Source organism: Salmo salar, chromosome 22, assembly GCF_965601325.2.
Source record: "Salmo salar chromosome 22, fSalSal1, whole genome shotgun sequence".
NCBI classification, from domain to species: Eukaryota; Metazoa; Chordata; class Actinopteri; order Salmoniformes; family Salmonidae; genus Salmo; species Salmo salar.
Window position 1 is genome coordinate 37,781,789 of NC_138312.1, and position 25,238 is coordinate 37,807,026.

The window sequence follows — 25,238 nt, forward strand, 5'->3', positions numbered from 1 at the left end:
CATCTGCGTGAAAGTGCCTTAGGCATGCTGCAAGGAGGCATCTGCCACACTGCAGATGTGGCCAGGGCAATAAATTACTATGTCCGTACTGTGAGACGCCTAAGACAGCGCTACAGGGAGACAGGACGGACAGCTGATTGTCCTCACAGGATCGGTATATCCGAACATCACACCTGCGGGACAGGTACAGGATGGCAACAACAACTGCCCGAGTTACACCAGGAATGCACAATCCCTCCATCAGTGCTCAGACTGTCCGCAATAGGCTGAGAGAGGCTGGACTGAGGGCTTGTAGGCCTGTTGTAAGGCAGGTCCTCACCAGACATCACCGGCAACAACGTCGCCTATGGTCACAAACCCAACGTCGCTGGACCATACAGGACTGGCAAAAAGTGCTCTTCACTGACGAGTCGCGGTTTTGTCTCACCAGGGGTGATGGTCGGATTCACATTTATCATCGAAGGAATGAGCATTACACCAAGGCTTGTACTCTGGAGCGGGATCGATTTGGAGGTGGAGGGTCCGTCATGGTCTGGGGCGGTGTGTCACAGCATCATCAGACTGAGCTTGTTGTCATTGCAGGCAATCTCAACGCTGTGCATACAGGGAAGACATCCTCCTCCCTCATGTGGTACCCTTCCTGCAGGCTCATCCTCACATGACCCTCCAGCATGACAATGCCACCAGCCACACTGGTCTTTTTTTGTGGGGGATTTCCTGCAAGACAGGAATGTCAGTGTTCCACCATGGCCAGCGAATAGCCCGGATCTCAATCCCATTGAGCACGTTTGGGACCTGTTAGATTGGATGGTGAGGGGTACGGCCATTCCCCCCGAAATGTCCAGGAACTTGCAGGTGCCTTGGTGGAAGAGTGGGGAAACATTTATATTTGAGCAATTACATTTACTTTTGATACTGAAGTATATTTAAAACCAAATACTTTTAGACTTTTACTCAAGTAGTATTTTACTGGGTGACTTTCCCTTTTACTTGAGGATTTTTCTATTAAGGTATCTATACTTTTACTCAAGTATGACAATTGGGTACTTTTTCCACCACTGAACACCGTTCTATTACATCTCCTTGTCTTCTCCATGTTCAGGGGAAGATCTGAACAAGACTCCACAAAATACGGACAAGCATATTTGATGTAATCTGTCAGTTAACAAAAAGATAGTTGATAAGAGTTGACATCATACAGATACCGTAGCTAAGATCATTCATCAGATAACATCATACATACACTGAGTGCACAAAACATTACGAACACCTTCCTAATATTGAGTTGCACCCCCTTTTACCCTCAGAAAAGCCTCAATTCATTGGGGCATGGACTCTACAAGGTGTCGAAAGCGTTCCACATGGATGCTGGCCCATGTTGACTCCAATGCTTCCCACAGTTGTGTCAAGTTGGCTGGATATCCTTTGGGTGGTGGATCATTCTTGATACACACGGGAAACCCAGCAGTGTTGCAGTTCTTGACACACTCAAACCGGTGCGCCTTGCACCTACTACCATACCCCGTTCAAAGGCACTTAAATATTTTGTCTTGCCCATTCACCCTCGGAGTGACACACATACAAAATCCATATCTCAGTTGTCTCAAGGCTTAAAAATCCTTCTTTGACCTGTCTCCTCTCCTTCATCTACACTGATTGAAGTGGATTTAACAGGTGACATCAATAAGGGATCATAGCTTTCACCTGGATTCACCTGGTCAGTCTATGTCATTGAACGAGTTTTGTACACTCAGTGTACATCATACAGGTATTATAAATAGGTCGGCATTCATGGAATGCTCCTTACATTAGCATTATATTGGCCCTCTGGGCAACAGTGTCTGCTGAGTATCCGTATTTGTTCTATTCCATGCAAAGTTTCCCTCTCCATGAAACTTACCTACATTTTTGATAATGGTCCCTCTCTGTTTTCTCTCTCTCTCTCCCCCATTAGGTTCAGTTGACGTGTTATGTGGGGGCAGAAGAGGGACGTGACACAGAGGCTCTGATTGGTGGAGAGCCAGACAAGCAGTACGGGGGCTGTGACACGAGACTGTCTGAGGATGACTGGTGGGTGCACTGCAAAACAGGGGAACCATACAAGAGTCCTATACTACTGATAAGTATAGTAGGGTGCAGCTCAATAGTAGCTCCCTCTCCTGGTCTCATCTCTCCTTTACCTGCTCTGATGTGAAAAGACAGGATACGGGTGTATCTTAATTGTCTCAAGTAGCTTCCTTACCTTGCCTCCTGTTCTAAGTCTGCCGTGATGTGAAGAGACAGGATAGGACAGCAGAAAGTAGTTTGGCTTCTTCTGACCTCTGCTGGTTGATTAAACGCATCACAGGGTAGTGTATACCGAACAAAAATATAAAGCAACATGGAACAATTTCAACGATTTTACTGAGTTACAGTTCATATAAGGAAATCAGTCAATTGTAATGAATTCATTAGGCCCGAATCTATGGATTTCACATGACTGGGCAGAGGTGCAGCCAATCAGACTGAGTTTTTCCCCACAAAAGGGCTTTATTACAGACAGAAATACTCCTCTGTTTCATCAGCTGTCTGGGAGGCTGGTGTCGTGTCTTTGGGGTACCATTAAACTGAAGACATGTTTATCAATTAACTCCCTGTAATTATTATCACGCGATCAAACTGATTCATCGTTTAATTGTAATTAACTAGGAGATCTGGGCACCAAGGAAAATATTCAGATTACAAAGTTATAATTTTCCTAATATAACTTTCCTATATTATAACATTATATATTATATTCTATTATAGTATAGGCCGATTATCTTCTGGTTTAAATGGTGTATTTTACCTCGCGTCCAGTCTCATTCCAAACGTCGTAAATTGTTGTATCTGCACGAACCCAGTCTTTACTAAGAGTCATCCATACATCAATTGTCTTAAAATCATTTATTTACTAAACTAAGTAATTCACATAAAGTATACAAACAGTAATTATCATCACAAAGAATTGGTAGAGTAAGGTGCCCTAGTGGCTAACAGGCATGGCTGGTGTCTTGTAGAACAATGGGTCATAAAATGTTCAGCTGAGGAGGTACACAGAGTTCATTAATATTAACAATTGGCAATTGAACGATCACTCATTCGGGAACAATTGCAATCAATATATATTTACGCTCAGTGTGTCGTCGGGATCCTTGTTGAAGCGTCGTTCGGTTTGGAGAGTTCTCTCTCTCTCTCTCTCTCTCTCTCTCGGTTAGAATGGATCTTTCAAAGCGACATTCATTAATGTCGTTATAGAATGGATGTTTCGTTGGTCTTCGCGTTCAATGATATAATTTACTTAGCTGCAGACTAATAATTAATATCAAAGACTTGTTCTTATTCTGTCAGTATCGATAGTCTAAAAGTTAACCACGTGGTATAGTTCACTTTCAGTAGAGTACTTGGATGGTCAAACCTATTGGCCAACTCGCAATGGAGTGGAGGCCGGGTCCCAAGAAAGTAGATCAGGCTATGGTTTTATAGTGAACATGTCACATGACACCTGGTCCTGTCTGTGTCCCTGGGGGCGTGCCGATGACTGAGTTAAGCTTGGTACAGAAATATAATTCTATCACATTAACATCAGTACATAGCATCTCAATGTATTACAAATAGCTTTATCCTTATTAATACATTCTATACAACCATGTGGATGCAAGTCTCAAGGCTGAGGCTATTATATAAACCGTTTTATGGTAATATGGCTATATTGTCTCTTCTGAGTATCACAAAATTGTACCAAGCGGACCAGTTCGTAGCTGGATTCTTCACCAATCTTCCATACCTTCTCCAGAACACAAATGTCATTCGGTTCCCCAATTCTGTGAGTTGGAAGAATTTCCTGTGTCTCTCTATGGGACCCCTCTGTGTCTCAACTGGGCCATGTGGTTGTAAGTTTCTCCTCTGGAATTTTACAACCCTTTCACACAGGGCCTGGGTGGGGGGAGGTAGGTTGGGGGATGGTGCAAGGGGGGAGGGGGTCAACTGTCCTCCCTGTACTCAAAGAGGCCAACGTCATGACACTGGTCTCAGACGCTCTTTCAAAACTTCAGACGTCTGTGGCATTGTGTTATGTGACAAAACTGCACATTTTAGAGTGGCCTTTTATTGTCCCCAGCACAAGGTGCATCTGTGAAATGATCATTCTGTTTAATCAGCTTCTTGATATGCCACACCTGTCAGGTGGATGGATTATTTTGGGAAAGGAGAAATGCTCACTAACAGGGATGTAAACAAATTTGTGCACAAAATTTGAGAGACGTAAGCTTTTTGTGCATATGGAAAGGTTCTAGGATCTTTTATTTCAGCTCATAAAACCTGGGACCGACACTTTACATGTTGCGTTTATATTTTTGTTCAGTATGTCGTGTCTTTGGCATCATTAAAATGAAGACTGTTATTTTATCAAATCTATTCTCTGTAATTATTATTACGTGATTATGCAAATCATGTAAATGTAATTAACTAGGAAGTCGGGGCACCAAGGAAAATATTCAGATTACAAAGTTATAATTTTCCTAATACAACTTTTCAGATATTTTAATATCTGATCAATTAGTCTTCAAATTAATTAATTATTCTTTACCTCACGTTAGTCTTATTCCAAACGTGGTAAATTGTTGGTTATCTGCACGAAGCCAGTCTTCACTATGAATCATCCATAGGTCAATTGTCTCAATCATTTATTTATTAACTAACTAAATAATCACAGAAATGCATAAACAAACAACAAAGTAGATATGGTTACAAGGAAATGATAGGGAATGTGCCCTAGTGGGCTAAACCGATATTACGGCTTGGTGGACAAAAGGGAAGTGGGTGTAGACTGAGAAAGGCGGGAATTACGCAAATGGGTCACAAAACACTTGATAATTATATTCATTGAAATGCTAATCCTTTGCACATGAACACTCACTCATTGGGGAATAATTGCAATCAATATATATATTTACACTCAGTGTGTCGTCGTGATCTCTGTTGGAATCGTCCGTCTTTCTGTTGGAAAGTCCATCCGTCTGCCCTCTCTCTCTCTTCCGTGGTTAGAATGGATACTTCAGAGTCCCATTCAGAAATATTCTTATAGGATAGATGTTTCGGCGGTTGTCGGTCCTCGCATTCACGGGTACATAATTTCTAGCTGCGGACTAGTAATTAGTATTGAAAAGTAGCTCTTATTCTGTCGGATTGATAGTCTCAGAGTTTAACTATGTGGTATAGTTAAAAGATTCAGCAATCTACTCAAACCTTAGCTCCCTCTGTGATCGAGGTACTGGTCTGCTGGGAAATTCCCAAGGTGGAGGTTATATCCAGAACCGTAGGAAAGTGCTGTCCCATGATGCTAGATCAACGTCTGTGCTCATGGGGCGGGCCTATGACTTAGTTAAACTCCAAAGGGAATTGGAGTTTCCTTCATTAAACAGTTTAAAATCACATTACATAATTTCACAAATAGGTTCATCTTTACTCATTCATTTTATACAACAATTAGATGCAAGCCTCACAACTGAGACTCTTGTATAAACAGAGTTATGGTAATGTGGCTGTATTGTCTCTCATGAGTTTCACAAACATTAAACGAAATGGACCGGTCGTAGCTGGATTCTTCCCCGACCGTGTACACATTCTCCAAAACATGGACATTGTTCAGTTCTCAAGTTCTGTGATGTGGAAGAGGTTCCTTTGTTCTCCTGTGAAACTCACTCTCTATACTGCATGGCCATGAGGAGAGAGACTCCTCTATGAATTTATGACCTGCGATAACAGAGCCTGGGTGTAGGGGGAAGAGAGAGGTGGTGAGAGAGAGAGAGAGGGGGGGGGGGAATGGTGCTCGCTGTACCCAAAGAGGGCCACGTCATGACAAGTATATAAACAGGCACATCTCCATGGTTTGGTATACCCACATAAATTAATGCAGTACCAGCTCCCAAGTACCCAAATACTTGGAAATCACTTTTACTTGTCTATGTATGTCACCTTTCTATTTTTATTTTTTACATACTAAGTTCAGATATTTTGCCCACCAACCTGAATCCGTTGAGTTTTTGTAGTTGAATGATGTTGTGATCTCTTTTTAATTTCCCACATCCTCAGTCGGCAGACAACAGAGGACCAGATCTCGTCTGTTATCACACCAGATGAGCCTGACAGTACTTCTCCACTAGAAGAAACAGAGGACCAGATCTCGTCTGTTATCCCACCAGATGAGCCTGACAGTACTTCTCCACTAGAAGAAACAGAGGACCAGATCTCGTCTGTTATCCCACCAGATGAGCCTGACAGTACTTCTCCACTAGAAGAAACAGAGGACCAGATCTCGTCTGTCATCACACCAGATGAGCCTGACAGTACTTCTCCACTAGAAGAAACAGAGGACCAGATCTCGTCTGTTATCCCACCAGATGAGCCTGACAGTACTTCTCCACTAGAAGAAACAGAGGACCAGATCTCGCCTGTTATCCCACCAGATGAGCCTGACAGTACTTCTCCACTAGAAGAAACAGAGGACCCATTACCCTTTCCTGATGTAAGTCAAGGCCTATCTGGTACTTTCCATTATGCATGCAAGCATTTATAGGCAATACAGTACTTGATTTTGCTTGTTCCTTTGTGTGTGCATACAGATCTCCGCCCCTCTATTGGACACCAGTGTTCTGCGTGCGAGGGCAGAGCTGAGGAAGAGTCGACGAACCCGCCCCACTCGAGCTTTCCGTCAGAGCTCTACCACAATAATGCTTGAGGAAGACCCAGTCCACGACTGGAGGTTCTATGACTCCTCAAGTTAGTAGACAATTCCAAATCAACCCATAGGACTGACCTTCCCCATGCACTGTAGACCTGAAGGGTCATATAGTTCTAGGAAAAAGGGTAATAGCTACACCTTGCTCTCTGATAGCCTAGGTGGAAGTCCCAATATATATTTCTTACACCAATCTCATCTTTTCAGATACACACAAGTGGCTAGAAGGTAGGGGTTTAGGATTATTACAACCATCCCTCATGTAAGGTAATTCACACAAGGCCAACCATCTGTTTTACCCCTTTTGCAGATAAGCTAGACTCTCTGATACGGGGGGTTTGTGAGTCTGATGAGGAGCAGCCCAGAGGGAGGGAGGTTTGTTCACAACCTTCCCAGCCCCAGAGAATAGCCCTCTTCTCTGGAATGGACCCGTCTGCCCTCAAGGTACATGCTCTCAGCACCCCTATTTTACAACCTGAAACACTGTGTGCTTCCCAAATGCCACCCTTTTCCCTGTGTAGGGCCCATGGGGCTTTGGTATAAAAAGTAGTGCACTATATAGGGAAGGGGTATTCAAATCCTACACTGTAGGTCCGAAGTACTGCTGGATTTCTGTTCTACCTTATAATGAATTGCACCCACCTGGTGTCCCATGTCTAACTCAGTCCCTGATAAGAAAGGAAAAATAAAAAAGCAGTGGAACTGGCTTTGAGGTCAAGATTATAATTTGAGGGATATAGGGAATAGGGTGCAATTGGGGACGTACCCTAATGCTGACATTCAATCAAACCTGCACTGCTGGACATCTGCACTGTATGTGGAAAAACGACACATTTCCATAAAAGTGCATTTTGGGTGATAAACAAAACAAGTGTGATTGTTTACAAGTTATTTCTTACAGCAGGAATCAGGACAACATTCATTTAGAAAGATTTTTCACAGTGCAGGACCAATGTGATTTTGCTTAGTAAGGGTTTTCCTGTACTATCAAAAATGTCTATATATGACTTGTTAATATCTTAAATGTATCACTGTCTCTCCTAGGCCCAACTGAAGAAGCGAGGAGGTGGTGGTGGAGGAGGAGGTGGTGGTGGAGGAGGAGGTGGTAGAGCCGGTGGAGGTGAAGGAGTAGACACAGACCGTCCGACGGACAGACTTGCCCCGTCCCCCTCTCAGCTCCCCCGCTCTCCAAGACGTTCCTCCTTCCTCCCCAGGGGGTCACGAGTGCTGCCCCCTGTAGGGAACAAAGGTGCAGGGTAAGTTTACTCCCAACATGCTGCTCTTATCTTACTAGCATAAAACCACAAGTGATTTTTGTAGTTTTAAAATGTTATTCAACATGAAGCAACAAAATGTGAATAAGAAAAAAAAGAACAATATGATATAACAACAAGCAATGCAGATGACATAGCTAGCTGGCAATATTAGTTAGCTATTAGCTACAATAGTTATCTGCAAGGCAAACCCTTTGATCTTTGTTTGTGTGACCCTCAGGGGAGACAAGTCTCCTTCATGGCTACAAGAACTCAAGTCTAAGAAGCGCTCGAGTCAATACAACAGTGAGGCCTAGCTGAGCAGAGCAGGGTGAGGGGGATGGGCCCAATTTTACACTTAATATTACAAATCAAAATCCATCTGATCACATTCCCCTTCTATCCACACCTTAAAGTGATAGTTAACTCTAAAGAAAGCTTAATGTTTGTTAAAGTGATGCTCCAGAACTTTTGTATAATTTCAGCCAGTAGTTTTGAAAGTGCTGCTCACTTTGGTGTACCATGTCATCCAGTTGTGTACTACGTCATCTATGTTGTATGATATGTTGTCCTGCTAAAAAAACGTTGCAATATGTATGACATGTTAAGAATCCAATTCATAAAATATGTTACGAATTTGTTGTGCTTAAGATCGCAGACTACATCTTTAAATTTGCAGATTGACAATGTCAGACACACTTTGATTTTGGAGAGAAATATCACATTAAAATATGCCCCCTATCTGTGTCATGTAAATTATATTTTATTTCTGTTTACCTCTAGGAGATACCATTGACAAGGAGATCATTCAACTGCTACTGCAGTTGTTGCTGACAAACACAGCTGTGGGCTGGACTCCAATCATGTACCTTTTCAAAAACACACTTTTTTTATAGATGAACTATGCAAGACAATGGAGAAGCATTGGATACTTCCCTGCGTTGTGACCATCTTTTTCCACTTTCCTATTTGACAAAGGAACTATGAGCATGTAGATACTTTATTTGTAACACACACACACAGACACATACACAGATGATTCGAGGAGTGGACTCAAAATGCCCTTTTCTGTTAATTTGCAACATTTGCCTCTTATCCCAGGCCACTGTATTTTCTAGACTGTATCTCTCCATTCATCCATACTTGCATTCCAGATTCGCTTGACGTAATTACCATGTGTGTTTAGGTCATGCACACAAATATCCACAATACCATGATGTTCACAAACCTACTTGAATTGTACATGTTTTGCCACCTAGCCATGAACTCTCTTTCTTTCTCGATTAATCTCTTGTTTTGAACTAACCCATCTGTTTCTCTGCTCTTATGTTATGCACTCACTCGCTGCTCGGATGAGGTGCTCTTGATAAAAGCATCTGCTAGATAAATTGAAATGATCTCTAAAAGGAGTATCTCTGTCTGGAGGTTTTTGAATAACTTCCTTAAAACCTTTACTGAATGTCTCAATATTTAAAAAAATATATATTTTCCAATAGTTTCGTTCTTAATAGAACCATAATTGTTTTGGTTCCGTTCCACTGTTCTGACCAGCAAAATAAAGTTCTGAACCGGTTCAAACCCCCAAAAAGTACCAGTTAATATAATTATTTTCTGTTATTTTTTAAACCTACTGTATGAAATTGTCTTCTTTTTTTAAAATCTTTTTTTTTACATTTAGCTCGACATTAAATTACTTCACCAATCTGTGCATACAGAGCAGCTTGCTATGGAGCTGGCAACCTATAGTTGTTTACATGTGTGATGGAAAGAGTGTAGGGCAGAGAGATGCGACTGAAATTTGGCGGGTGGGGAGATAACAAGAGGGTGGAGGCGGCTTGTCTTGAAGCGCTGGGCATCTTGTTATGACATACATTATCTGAATTAAGCCCACAGAATTATACCTACGGAGTAGCGGCTTCTATGGAGGAACTTTGAATCTCTTTGAACTTCAGGTAGTTGTCTTAAATATGGCCTCTGCAGAAGTCAGGGCATTCATACCTCTTGCGCTTCGCAGAACAGTGCAGAGCTGTTGTGAAGGAAGCAGTGAGTTTGTGTTTATACAGGACCTCACGCCCCCACCTACCGTCAACCAATCATGTTAATGCGGAGCTATACGGAGCCCTCCACATTGTTACAAAATTTGGGAGGTGCACAGTGATGCGGTACAGAGCTTGATTTGGCCTCTGTATGTCTCTGGAAGCTCTGCATTGCCCACACCCTCCATACGGAGACTCCGACCACATTTTTGGATCAAGCATAAATTGTCTTTTAGTAGGCTACATGCTTCAGAGGGAGGTAGCCTACACACGCTGGCAAGCAGACACTGGAAGAAATCTCTGAGTGACAGAGGGAGGGCTTTGTATAGGCACTTTACTGCATTTTTTTGTGGGACTGGTAAAAAAAAATGCCCAGAATGTAAAATAACATTACTAACAATATTCCTATGCTTTTAAAATAACAGTTCAGCTTACTTTTATTTACTCCAAGCAAAGATGGGACTCATGAAAATGTATTTTATTAGTCATTAATCAAGCAAAAACTTTAAAAAAAATTATTGTGACAAGCCATCAATGAGATTCAAACCTATAATCTTCTGTTAGTCCACTGCGCCACCAGGATGGAGCTAGCATGACATGTTTTTTACGCATACAAAGTTGTTCATTTTAGTCTATTCAAACAGACCCCATTTCAAAGGAAACAAGCACTCATTAAGATCAGGTGTGGCCAATTAGTGGGCGTGGCCAACATACCTGAACACACTTAACAAGATAGAGGATAAAGAGAGTTTTGCTAAAGCTGAGAACAGAATGTATGTTTTTAAATAACATTCTTAAAACAATTCTATGAAAGTTTTCTTAACATTCTAGGAACAATTTGAGAACATGGCTTTAAATAGAACCTGTAGGAAATGTTATGCTGAAGTACTGAAATTCCCACAGAAGAACATTGTTTCTTAATGTTTTCTTAAATATTTGACAACATTCCCAAATGTCAAACCAGTTGGAGAACATTCCTAAAAAAAAAAAAGTAAATAAAATGTAACAACGTTTGACATTTTAGGATACATTCTGTTAAAGTAATAAAATAGCAAGACATTTTTTATTTTATTTTGTCAAGTTCCTTAAAAATGTGCTGAATTTTTTTCACAGCTAAGCAACTATCCTGCATCATTCCCAGAAGGTTGTGGGAAGGTTGTATGCAAAATAACCATAGAACAACCATGCTCTCACCAACCTTAAAGACCCAGCTAGCACATTTGGTTCCATGGAAGTTGAGGGAATGTATGTTTTTGGCTTCCCATCTGTTCTGGGAACAAAACCATAAGTTTCCTGACTGGTAAAACTAAAAGTGTTTAAACATTCTGAAAACGGAAGTAAAAAGGTTGTCTGTTCTGGGAACATACATTTTTAGGGTGCATGGAGGTTCTGAGAACATTCTACTATGGTTTCCTGAAAGTTTTCCTGGGAGGTTTTATGAACGTCCTGAGAACAGAAATTATAGGTTATTTGAAGGTAATTCAATTACGTTTTGAGAATGTTCTCTAAATGTTGTAAATGTTTTGAATGAAATGTAAAGGTTATTTGGAGGTTTTTCTTTAAATGTTCCAATAAGACTTAGTAAAACACTGCTAGCTCAGTTTGGGTTAACTGTCTTGAACTCCAAGCAAAGATGCCTAAGCATTAATCATGCAAACACATTCCTATTTTATTGTGGCACGGCACCAGTAAGATTCAAACCTATGATCTTCTGTTCACTATTCATGGAATTAGTCCACTGAGCCACCAGCATGGAGCTAGCATTCCATGTTTTGTTTTTTTACTGAAACAAAGCTGTTCATTTTAGTCTATTCAAAACACACCCCATTTCAATGGAAACAAGCACTCATTAAGATCAGGTGTGGCCAACACAGGTGGGATCAGGTGCAGCCAACACACCTGAACATGCTTAACAAGACAGAGGCTAGAGAGTGTTTTGTTGTTAGAAAGTACTTTGAATGTTACTAATGTTTTCTTGAGGTTTTTATGGAAAGATTTCTTAATGTTCTGAGAACATGACTTTAAATAGAATCATGAGGAAACATGCAGAAAACGTTATGCTGAAGTACTGAAATTCCCACAGAAAAACGTTGTTTCTTAACGTTCTCTGAACATTCTGAGAACATGACTTTAAAAAGAACCATGAGGAAACCTGTATGAAACGTTATGCTGAAGTACTGAAATTCCCACAGAAAAACGTTGTTTCTTAACGTTCTCTGAACATTCTGAGAACATGACTTTAAAAAGAACCATGAGGAAACCTGTATGAAACGTTATGCTGAAGTACTGAAATTCCCCCGAAGAACATTGTTTCTTAACGTTCTCTGAACTATTTGAGAACATTCTCAATGTGAAATCAGTTGGAGAACGGTCCAAGAACATTTAAAAAATGTTTATGAAATGTAACCATGATTGAACTTTTAGGAAACGTTCTGTTAAAGTAATGAAATACCAAAGTTGTGGGAAGGTTGTATGCAAAAATAACCATAGGACAACCACGCTCTTACCAAGCTCTAAGAAACATATAGTTCTCAGAATGTTATGCACTAGCAAAGGATCACCAACCCTGTCTCAAAGGATCCCTATCCCTGTCTCAAAGGATCACTATCCCTGTCTCAAAGGATCACTAACCCTGTCTCAAAGATGCCAATTCTCTCAAAAATGTTCTATGGAATCGTTTGTTTCTTTAATGCTATGTTTATTAAATTCACTGGAATAATAGACAACACACAAAAAATACACACACTCAGAGATACAAATATGGTTGGCCCATATACAGTAAGAAACATTATTTTGAGTGGCACCATAGAATGTTTCTGACACCTACACCTACCGGTCTACATTGGCTGTGTGCAAAGCGTGTGATAGGAGGATGTTGGTTGCATGTACCAGGTGTCAATAGACAACATCCCTACTGTATTGCAAGGAAGGGCTTCTCCAGATTCCCCCTGGAAAGTGAGCTTGTAAAAATGTCCAGTGCACCAAGGGAGGAGTGTAAGAAGATTTGCATGTTGTTTGCATTGCTGTTTGCATGGCAAAGACCAATGTTTGACTTGGATCCTGCTAAATATAGAACTGAACCATGTACTGACACCTAGTGCATAGGACAGGGTGGTGTTAAGAGTAGGTAAACAGTGTCACACACAGATTAGAGAAAGAGGTGAATAGAGAGATGCAAGGAGAGAAAAAGGGTAAGAGGTCAAACAAGGAGGAAAGAAACTTAAAGGATTAAGCAAGGTCTGAAAATAAGAGAGGGTGATGAAAAGGATGAAAGGAGAGAAGTAAAGGAAATGCACTACGGGAGAGTAAACGTGGGAGAAGATGAAGGAGAGTAAATAGAACAATAGAAAGTAGAAAGAGAGGGAGAGATGGCGGGGTAGTGGACAGGCAGACGGATGGAAAGCTGGACAGACAGACAGATGGGCAGCTAGGTGTGGCCAATAGTGCTGAGTGGGGTTGATCTCTCTCAATCCTCTTGGCTCGCTGTCTGTGTGTGCCCACCATCGGGCCACTGGCAGGGTGGCAGCATGAGCGTGGTCGGCCCGGGTGGCAGCCCTATTGAGGGGCAGTGTGATGGACACAATGCAAGCGACAGACTTGCTGCATCAACATCATCCCCCATTCCTGTTTTTTTTTTGCTGCAGTGTGCCATTTCTAAACCATAAATACCCCCCCCACCCCGGCCCCTAGTGCCTGCTCGCCAGGCCTCCACACTCACACGCCATCATACAGAGAGAGAAAGAGAGAAATAAATAAAAGAAAAGAAAGAACAAGGAAAAACGAAGAGAGTGTGCCTCGTACGTGGTGCAGTGAAGCACAAACCATCCAGGTAAAAACAGATCCCTCTCTTTCCTCTCTGTCTGTCGTCTTGTGCTGCCAACAACTCTTACTGTTTTCAATTATCCCTATTTATTGCTCTCCATAACCCTGTGTGCACTGTTGCTTTACCTGGAATTGAATATGTGTGAATGTATCAAATGCAATAGTGGAAAAGAATATGTAATATAGTAAGCTCCAAACGAATTGGGACAGAGACACATTTTGGGAGTTTGGCTCTGTACTCCAGCACTTTGGAAATTGAAATTATACAATGACTATGAGGCTAAATTGCAGACTGTCAGCTTTAATTGTAGGGTATTTTCATCCATATCGGGTGAACCGTTTAGAAATTACAGCACATTTTGTGAATAGTCCCCCCCAAAAAACAAAAATATTGGGACAAATTCACCTATGTGTATTAAAGTATTAAAAAGTGAAATACTTGGTTCAATATCCATAGCACACAATAAATGTGAATAAACATTTGTTGGATACATTTTCTGTTTGTTTTGGTTGTGTTTCAGATGATTTTGTGCCCAATAGAAATGAATGGTAAATAATGTATTGTGTCATTTTGGAGTCACTTTTATTGAAATTAGAATAGAATATCTTTCTTAACGCTTCAACATCAATGTGGATGCTACCATGATTATGGATAATCCTGAAGTGTTTAGAAACAGATTCTATAGTTATTTACAATAAAAGTGATACCAAAATGACAATACATTATTAGAGTATTCGTGCATGCAAAAACTACAGTATTTGATTGCACTCGAATGCCAAACGTGGTACTGGACAACGCCAGAGGCTTGCTGATCTTATTGGCCAGACTTAAAGTGACCACGGCACAGACCACCTCTGAGTTAGCTGTTATAGTCCCTGTTGGAGGGAGGGTGCTATGCTGCCATTGTGTTAAGTGACTGACTGTGTTTGGGAATGTTTTGGAATGCAGAGGTAAAATGTCAGAGCAGCAGGGTGCACCGGAGCAGCTAGCAGCTGGGAAGAGCCAAGGAGGGGCAGGAGCCACCTATAAGGTGGGTGTAGGGTGAACATGCAAGGTGGGTGTTAGGCAGAAGCTAATCCTAGAACGGCAACTTTGGGGAAACTTCCCCCCCAGAGCTACAAGGTCACTGGACGTTTTAAAAATATAATTATATCCTAGTCTTCCCAGGGTTCCACTTTTATGAAGGGTCACTGATACTATGTATTTACAATGAAATAAACAAGTACAGAACAATTACACTGCACTATACAGCACATTGTTAAATTAGAACTGTGCAACTTGTAGGCCTATGCAGTTTGTGCTAATGTTAAAGTTGTTGTTGTAAAAAGGGCTTTATAAATACATTTGATTGATTGTTTATCTTATTTTACACTATGTATTATTACTTACTTAACACTGACCTGTGCCTCTCCCTGGCTTGCCTTGCAGGTGGTGGTGTTTGAGTTTGAGAATTTCCGTGGGAAGAAGGTGGAGCTGTCTGCAGAGTGTAATGATGTGATTGAGAAGGAATGTGAGAAGGTGGGATCTGTCATTGTGGAATCTGGACCGTAAGTGTCAATGATTTTGATTTCCTACATTTCCCATGATGCCTCATTCTTAGCCACTAACTGTTTACCTGTCTCTCCACTACTCCCAGCCTCTTATGACACTGACTGCCCTTATTTAATTCAACCTCAGTCTCTAGATAATTAATTACATTCCTATTCAAATACATACAGTATATACATTTCGATCACATTTACAGTTTTGATCAATTACCTTTCATTTACTATCTCACAACTACCATTTATGTACAAACAATTGGTAAAGTGTAATTACGTTTGTGTTCTCAGCTGGGTGGCGTTTGAGTGCCAGGCATTTGGTGGGGAGCAGTTTGTCCTGGAGAAGGGCGAGTATCCTCGTTGGAGCACCTGGACCAACAGCCAGACTAACAACTGCCTGCTGTCCTTCAGGCCACTCCAAGTGGTCAGTATGTCCCTGGAATTATAATTACAATCAGAATCAACTTTATTCACAAAGTATATTTACATGTTTCAGGAATTTGACCTGGTGAAACGCTGTACAATAAACGGAATATACAGAGAGAATATAGACCAAATAATTTACACATAATCTACATACAGTATATAAGGATGTTAGCCTACTGACCTTAGCAACCCACAGTGGACAGGCATCCAGCTGTCATAAGATAAGACTGTCAAGCTATATATAGTCTCTCTAGACAGACGGTTTGCGTCTGGCAATGTATCAATGCTCCAGCTAAAATGTCTGTACAAGTTGGACATCAGTTGGGACAGAGACACGGGTGAATTTAGTGATTTGGAGGCCCCAGGCAGAGGCGCATTTTTAGCCCTGCCTACCGATACGTGTGATTTATTGGGAGAGTTGTCTGTAAAAAATGTTTTTTTAAGTTATAAGTTACTTTTGAAATGTCCGACAAAAGCCAACAAAGCCAACATCCTCCCCAGACCTGTTACCTATAGGCTTATATTGCTCCAAGGTTGGCGATATCTGAGACCAGTCAAGCTAAAGGGTATAGACCAAAAAGTTATTCTGTCTATAAATAGCCAACTTATTTGTCGTTCAAATATTTTTTATTGAACACATACACAAGAATGGTGTATAGGTATAAAAGACAAGTTTACAGTTATCTAAACATAAGAGAACAGACATTAACCAAAAGACCCAGAGTTCTGGGCACAAAACAAATATTACAAAACAAGACATACAAAACAAGGACAGGTAGAAAAAAAAAAAAAAAAAAAAAAAAAAAAGGGGCGATGTAGCCCCCCCACTTATACCCCACTTTATCCCCCCTTATTCCACCCTATTCCCCTCCAAACTGCTCGGGTGGCGGGGCCAGCACACGCTGCCCAAAGGTAGATTACCGTATGACAATTAAGAGTGCGTTACGTGCAAATTCACAGCGCCGCCTGGTCCAAGTAAGAGAGGAAAGGCTGCCAGATTTCATCAAATGTTGATAATTTATTGTTCAAAATATATCTAATTCTTTCTAAGTGTACAGTGTTTGCCAATTCGCTGAGCCATAATTTGGTAGAGGGCGCTTCCCTCTTTTTCCAAAACAACAACATTAATTTTTTTGCCGAAATGAGACCGTAAGAGATGAGTTGTTTTTGGGAGTTGGTTAATCCGTTTAGGGAATCGGACACTTCCAGGATTATCAGAAGCGGGTCTGGGTCTATTGAAGTCTCCAGAACTTCAGAGAGGACCCCAAAAATTCCACACCAATACCCATACAAGTTAGAGCATAGGGCAAAGCAGTGGAGTAGTGTACCCTGCTCAGCCTGACATTTATCACACATAGGGGATGTACCAGGAAATATCCTATGCAGTTTGGTTTTGGAATAGTGTAATCTGTGTAATACCTTGAATTGTATGAGACGATGTCTGGAGTTAATGGAGCACGTGTGGATATACACCAAGCTATCTTCCCAGTCTGCCACCGAAATGTCAGTCCCTAGTTCTTCCTCCCATTTTGCCTTAATGGCATCAGTAGAGGGTGCGCTAACAGATTGAAAAGCATCATATATACGAGATATCAGTTTGTCTGAGGTGGGGCATATTTTTATGCATCCGTCAAACGTGGAAGGTTTAGCATTCCCAAATGTTGGGAGGTATTTTCGAACATAATCTCTAATCTGTAGGGTTCCGAAAAAGTTACTTCTGGGAAGATTATAAGTTTCCCTCAGCGATTCAAAGGAAGCAAAGGTTCCCCCTATATATAAATCCCCTATGGTACTTATCCCCAACTCTCCCCACCGCTCAAAGGTGTTATCAAGGTTAGAGGCAACAGGAAGCATGAACGATATTGGTCTAAGATCAAAGTGGACTTTAATTTGCTTCCAGATTCGGACTGTGCTATGTATAATAGGATTGTTACGGTAAAGTGACATCTCCAGATTGACAGGTGACAAAATCACAGCACCAATAGAGAAGGGGTGGCACTCCTCTCGCTCCATACTAAGCCAGCTGGATGGCGGGAGTGCGTCATCCAGCAGAAACATAACAGCGCGGAGGTTGGCGGCCCAGTAGTAAAATATAAAGTTTGGGAGAGACAATCCTCCTTCCATCTTGGATTTACAGAGGTGTTTTTTACCTATCCTGTGTGTTTTATAATCCCAGATGAAAGGATTGATAATAGAGTCCAGTTGTTTATGAAAGGATTTAGGTATGAATATTGGGATGTTCTGGTATAGGTAGAGCAGTTGTGGGAGGAAGACCATTTTAATGGCATTAATTCTTCCGAGCAGAGAAATTGGGAGAGTTCTCCAAAATTGTATGTTTGCCTTAAGTTTTTGCATCAGAGAGGGGAAATTCTCTTTAAATAGTAAGGAGTATTGTTTGGTAACTACAATTCCAAGGTAGGTAAATTTATCTGAAGATAGCTTAACTGGAAGATGTTCTAGCCAGGAGGTGTTTTGCAACCGAATGGGCATTAATTCACTATTGTTCCAATTTATTCTGTATCCCGAGAAGGTACCAAACAAATTAATCACCTCTAGAATAGCTGGAATACTATCTTGGGGTTCTGTTACATAGAGGAGAATGTAATCTGCGTATAGGGAAATCTTATTTAGAGTATGTTTAGTATTATAGCCGTGTATTGCTGCATGAGATCTGATCGCTTGAGCGAGAGATTCAATAATTAGGGCGAAGAGCATAGGCGACAGCGCACAACCCTGCCTTGTCCCTCTGTGAAGGTTAAATCGGGGCGACAATGATTGGTTAGTGAGTATTCTCGCACAGGGGTTCCTATATAAAAGCTGGATCCACTTTATGAACCCATCTCCAATATTAAATTTCTGTAGGACCTTGAATAGATAGGGCCACTCAACTTGGTCAAAGGCCTTTTCAGCGTCAAGAGATATAACGGCTAGGTCCACGTTAGGTAACCTCTGAGAATACATAATGTTGAATAGGCGCCTGAGATTGAAGAATGAGTTTCTGTTAGGGATAAAGCCGGTCTGGTCTGAATGGACCAATTTGCCAATTAAAGTGCTCAGCCTGTTAGCCAAAGTTTTTGCTAAAATCTTTTGGTCTGTATTAAGGAGGGATATTGGTCTGTATGACCCTACCTCTTCCGGATCCTTACCCTTCTTATGTATAACTGTAATAAACGCCTCATCCAAAGTGGATGGGAGCACTCCATCCTCGTTGGCCTGAACCAACATTTTGTGTAGGTAGGGAGAGAGCATCTTGCTGAATGTTTTGTAGAATTCACTCGGGTATCCATCTGGGCCCGGGGTCTTGCCACTCTTTAGAGATTTTATTGTTTCTGTAATTTCTTCAAGAGATATTTCCTTATTCAGGAAGTTAGAGTCTTCCTGGTTCAGGGCAGGAAGATTACAGTTCTCCAAAAAGTTTTGCATAATTAAGGGGTTAGGATCCGCTTTAGATGTATATAAAGTCTCATAAAACTGACGGAATCTGTCATTTATGTCTTTGGGGGAAGAGAGTAGTTCCCCAGATGCAGATTTAACTTTGTGAATCATACGGTCACTCACATTCTTACGAAGTTGTCTGGCGAGTAGTTTGTGTGGTTTGTCACCAAACTCAAAATATTTTTGCTTGGCATAGAGAAAAGATTTAGCAATTTTAGCAGAGAGGATCTGATTGTATTTAAATTTTAAAGACATAATTTTTTTATGTTTCTCCCTAGATGGGTGTCTAGCATTCTCCCTATCCAGTAAGTGAATTTGTCCCTCCAGTTCTACCAATTCTCTTCTGTTTTGCCTACTCCTGGCAGTCTGAAAGGAGATGATACAGCCTCTCAAATAAGCCTTCAGTGTTTCCCACAATAATGCTGGGGAAGTCTCTGTGTTGTCGTTGGTATCAAAGAAAAATTTAAATTGATCTTTAAGATGTTCACAGAATGTTGGTTCTGTGAGGAGCTGAGGATTCAACCTCCAGACCCTCTCGTTTGGTACGATGTCACCCAATCTCAGGGAGAAGGTGAGTGGACTGTGGTCAGAGATTATAATATCATGGTACCTCACATTACAGGTATAGGGGAGTAGTTTAGCATCAACCAAAAAGTAGTCAATTCGAGTATAAACATGGTGAACATGAGAGTAAAAGGAGTATTCCCTACCCGTAGGGTTAGAGATCCTCCATGTATCAAATAAGTTCGCATTTTTTATGTAGGTATTCAAGAATTCGCTTGAATAGGAGGTAGGGGTTCGCCGGGTAGAGGATCTATCCAAATATTGGTCTAGTACACAGTTGAGGTCTCCTCCAATGACCAGGTTAGTATGGGAGATATCTGGAATCCGGGCAAGGACTCTTTTGAAAAAAGAGGGGTTATCAATGTTTGGCCCATAGATATTAAGTAGAGTTACAGAAGTAGAGTGGATCTCTCCTATTACGATCACATAACGACCCTCTTTGTCCACAATAGTGGTTTTATGTTGAAAGGGAATTCCTTTCCGTACCAGAATCGCTGTGCCTCTCGTTTTGGCAGAGAAGTTAGAGTGATACACTTGACCCACCCACTGTTATGAGAATTGTTTTTCAGATGGGTTTCTTGCAAAAATATAATATCAGACGAGAGTGCTTTCAAGTGGGCTAGGACCTTGCCTCTCTTAATTGGTTCATTTAAACCCTTGACATTCCAGGAAGTGAATGTAAGCCCCGCCCTCCTCTCATTTGTAGTTCCTATGGTGGCCTGCATAGCATGTAAGTTACTAAAAAGGTAAGAAAGTGCACCAAACTATCACGATCAGCTATGTAGCACCTACACCCGAGCAGTATCCAACCCACCCCTCCCCACTGCAAGCACCTTTACTCTCCACCCTGTTCCCCTACTTTCCCCAACATTTACCCCTCCCATCAACCCACATTTAACAGGCATACACAAAAAGGAGAGAAAAAAAACATGAAAATAAAAATAATAAACACATTGTCTGGCCGATGCCAAAAAAGCACGGCGCGACCTCGAACAAGAGGTAAAACAAAAATAAAATCCCAACTGTACGTTCACCTCTCATTATCCTAGAACTTATACTAACATCTGAACTGAGGAGGCTCCCGCGATTAAAGTGTTCAATTAGCATCTATTAAACCTAAACAGAATAAGTTGCAACTTAAACATATTGTGCACTTAAGCTTCATCTTGGGTCAATCCCTGAGATAAGCAAGATATAGCATTACAAGATTACATTGCTAAGCAATGCCGGTCTAAACATAAACCATCCGCAACCGACATAGACAGCAGTACAATTACATATTGTGGGTTAGGAGATGGGAACAAGGATTCCGATAAATTTAACGTACCCCCCAATAAAAAAAAATAAAAAATGAATAATAATAAAAAATACATTTTTTTCCCCCCCTTCTAAAAAAACAATAGTGATATATATATATATATATATATATATATATATATATATATACACATACACATACATACACATACATATACACATATATATACATATACATACATACATACATACACACACATACATACATACCTATATACACACATATACACATCCATCCATCCATACACATACACACTTGTACATATACATACATACATACATACATACACACACGTGCACATATATACACACACACACACGTGCATACCTACCTACACACACCCATGCGCAAGTATATACACGCATACCCACATACATACACATGTGCATACATACACACACATACACTTACGCACATACACCCAAAAATATATACTTATAGAAATAAATATTTTAAAAAATATATATATACAGATACACACACACACGCACACACACACACACATCTACATACACACCCCAGAATAGTAATCTACACTAATTTAAAATATACACATACCTAATACTAAAAAGCTAAGAGAAAATAATAATAAAGTACACATAGTAATTACATGTACGCACACCTACACAGACACAAGCCCCACGGAGGTCTGGTGGGAATCTAATCGTGAGAGCGGGCCAGGCTATGACAAAGGCAGAACAGCACAAAACATCAACTTGCTATCCAGGTGTCTGCGTCTGCCCCTTCCCAGCCATCACCCCCAGACCTCCGCAAGCAATAACTAACTGGTATGGTAATAGGAATAATGTAATAATTGAAAAATAAATAACGAAACAAAACAAAAATGAGGGAACATAAGTATATCCATCCGAAAGTGTCAATGATCAGACCTGGAAGGCTTCCCAAACAGGCACCACCACGAACCCAGTCGGAATTAAAGTGAAACTGACGTTAAATGAGAGCTCTAACCGCCCTCCATTGGTCAGCTCAGCGTGTTACATGTTCGGCAGGCCCTGTCGAGACCGTTTAGTACGGTTTCACCCGTTATGGTATAGTATGGGTTCGAGTCCATGAGCAGACCCTAACACACAATGACAAGGCACTCTAACCTGTACGGGGGATTGGCGTATATTCCCGGATAAACTTCTCTGCGTCCAAAATCGAGGAGAGCCAAATCTTCTCTCCGGAAGGCGGGGTAATTCTTAGTCTTGCAGGGAAGAGCAAGGCTGGGCGAAGATGGAGTTTGTAGAGTTTGGTCATGACATCTCTGTAGCCGGCGCGGTGCTTTACCACATCGGGCGCATAATCCTCGTAGACACGGAAGGGGTGCCCTTTATGTAACAGGTTGCCCCTCATTCGAGCCTCGCGCAGGATAAGATCCTTGGTCTTGAAACTGTGACAGCAGATGATTACTGGGCGAGGACGTTGGCCCGGTCGAGGCACTGGGACAAGGGCGCGATGTGCACGGTCCAGTTGGGGATCTGAAGCCAAAACATCCGATCCCATTGCATCCTTCAATAGCTTGGCGAAGAAGTCGGTGGGGCGAGAGCCAGCCTCTATCCCCTCTGCCAGACCAACAACGCGAAGGTTGTGACGTCTGGATCGACCCTCCAGGTCGACCACTTTCACAGAAAGCCTCTGCACACTATCCTGCAATGACGTGCATAGCTTCTCCAACTCGTCGATCCTACCAGCGTTGAATTCAGAGGCTTTCTCAAGGTCCACAATACTCTGGCCCTGCGAGGCGACCGTTCGAATGGTGCTCTCAATTTTAGTGTCCAGTTCAGCAATAGTAGCCTTAAGATCCTCAGCTATAGCAACACGTAGTTCTCCCAAAGCCCGGGTAAGTTCTGTAAGTGTCACGTTGTTACCTGTGCCTTCCGCCATGTCTGTCTCGTTGTTTGGCGGGGAGTAGGCCTCCGAAGTGGATTTATTGTCCTTTGGTCGCTTATTACTCGGCATTTTCACATAGAAAGTTACAATATTGTAATAGAAAGAAACGTTTGTTGTAAAAAGTACTATAAAGTAGGTTAAGTTAGATTATTTCGCAAAAAAGTTGCAGGAGCCTCTCACACACAGCCGTTCACTCCAACATCCGTTCACTATAAGGTGAATGCACCAATTTGTAAGTCGCTCTGGATAAGAGCGTCTGCTAAATGACTTAAATGTAAATGTAAAACATGCTAGCTCCGCCCCGCCAACTTATTTGTAAGTAGGGTTGTCAACTCTCCCAGTTTGGCCTAAAGTCTCCTGGAACTGGCCTTTACCTACTGGTGGATGGTAATGTTGAAGGACTTGTATAATCTTGCATAATAAGCTTGCAAGTTTGGTTCAATCTACAGTAGCTACTATCTTTCAAACTAAACACCAACTAAATAGCAGTGTGGAAAACAAAGCATAACCACAACTTGTTCTGATCTGTGTTTCTTCAGGACAGTGCAGATCACAAGCTCCACCTGTTTGACAAACCAGGTTACGCAGGGAGGAAGATGGAGATTGAGGACGACGACATCCCCAGCCTGTGGGTCCATGGATTCCAGGACTGTGTGGCCAGTGTAAAGGCTCTGAATGGAACGTAAGTTCAACACCTCTACATATAATTGAGGTCAGGAATAGTATCTCTCTACAGCTAGGTTACTGCAAGGTTATCTATCATGCAAGTGTGTTTTTTTGTGTTCCATAAATGTAATTATGACTGTATGTTCCTCTTCCCCTATCCTCCCTAGGTGGGTGGGCTACATGTTCCCAGGCTACAGGGGCCGCCAGTATGTCTTTGAGCTTGGAGACTACAAGCACTGGAACGACTGGGGAGCCACGGCTCCTCAGATCCAGTCCGTCCGACGAGTGCGCGACATGCAGTGGCACAAAAGGGGCTGCTTCACCGCCCCTGCCACACCCCCTGCCCCCACTCCTGCACCCAACCCCACACCCCCACCCCCTGCCACCGCTGGCACCAGCTGAAAGACAGTGGCTGTGGCCCCAGGCTCCCTAAGAAGCCAACCCGGGCTCCCCAACCATCCAGGGCTCCACTGAGCCTCTCCTCATCACAGAGGGCCACCAAGAAACGACGAACTCGGAAGTGAAGTGACCATCACTGACTTACCTATGTGTCTGGAGTGGAAATAATAAAGGCTTTGACCCTGATTTGGTTTGATCCAACTGGATGAGAGTGTGTTATTTTTGCCCTCTTATTGAGATGCTCTGAAAACTTCTCTGAGGTTGTTAGAATAATATTATTTAGTGTGCCAACGCCATACAATAGCAGAAATATTATTTGGTTGAAAGTACTTTTTTACAATATACTGTATCCCCATTATTAGAATGGATGTAGGGTAAAACACTGACCAGCAGATGGCAATATGAAACCAGAAGACATCAATCTGCATGGGAAATTGAGACGAGTGTCGAGGAGAGGTCAAAGACTAATTAAAACAATCGTGTTTATCACCATTTAAAAAAGTATCCACTTTCACCCAACAAACTTCAGGTAGACTATGAGACATTCCATTGTGAGGAGGGGTTAGGGCAGGGATGGGCAACTACAGTCAGAGAGGAAGAGACCAAACTCGGCGGAAATTCTGTCTCCATCCATCATGTGGTGTTTTTTTTCGTTTCGCCCCACCAAGCTACGAATTCTTGTATGGAGGTCAATGAGTGTCGAATTTGGTCCCCAAAAAAATGAATGGCTCATTTTCTACTTGAGGTTTATTTAATCTAATATACGTTTTATGTAATGCTTAAGTTGTTAAAAGTGTACTGATATAAGTAGGACGTGAGATCCCAGCAACTTTGAGAAAAAATATTTATATCGGAGTTGTCTCGAGATGGCTATGCATATTCATGGCATGAGGCTGGTAGCATAGCGTCTCTCCCCATTGAATACAGGCGGTTGACGTCAACAACCCTCATTGAATATTCAAATAAGGATTACAATAATGAGATGTATCCACCAATCCAAAGAAAGGATAGGCGGGAGCTAGACAGCCAGCCGTGCCACTTTGTGGACAACGACTCCTATTGTTAGATCGGAGAGACATGTATCTTGTCAGTATATCCATAATCTTTGCTAGAGTCCTTGGGGCCCA

The 25,238-nt window shown here is 41.7% G+C and overlaps 2 protein-coding genes across 3 annotated transcripts in view; both read left to right on the forward strand.

The window, feature by feature from the left end:
- Positions 1-11,110, forward strand: part of LOC106583318 (uncharacterized) — a 29,350-nt gene extending 18,240 nt beyond the window's left edge. For both annotated transcript variants that reach the window (XM_014167373.3, XM_082967587.1), the window contains 7 exons: positions 1,955-2,070; positions 6,112-6,544; positions 6,642-6,798; positions 7,068-7,201; positions 7,802-8,013; positions 8,252-8,341; positions 8,794-11,110. In XM_014167373.3, the coding sequence (XP_014022848.3) occupies positions 1,955-2,070; positions 6,112-6,544; positions 6,642-6,798; positions 7,068-7,201; positions 7,802-8,013; positions 8,252-8,327 (1,128 nt within the window). In that variant the 3' untranslated portion in view covers positions 8,328-8,341; positions 8,794-11,110. The remainder of the gene's footprint in view (positions 1-1,954; positions 2,071-6,111; positions 6,545-6,641; positions 6,799-7,067; positions 7,202-7,801; positions 8,014-8,251; positions 8,342-8,793) is intronic.
- A 2,264-nt stretch (positions 11,111-13,374) lies between these two features.
- LOC106583319 (beta-crystallin B3) lies at positions 13,375-24,312 on the forward strand. The gene is made up of 6 exons (XM_014167375.3): positions 13,375-13,875; positions 14,818-14,899; positions 15,298-15,416; positions 15,702-15,834; positions 23,586-23,728; positions 23,880-24,312. Exons 2-6 carry the CDS (start codon positions 14,825-14,827, stop codon positions 24,112-24,114), a joined length of 705 nt encoding a protein of 234 aa, XP_014022850.1. The 5' UTR covers positions 13,375-13,875; positions 14,818-14,824; the 3' UTR covers positions 24,115-24,312.
- The last annotated feature ends 926 nt before the right edge of the window (positions 24,313-25,238 follow it).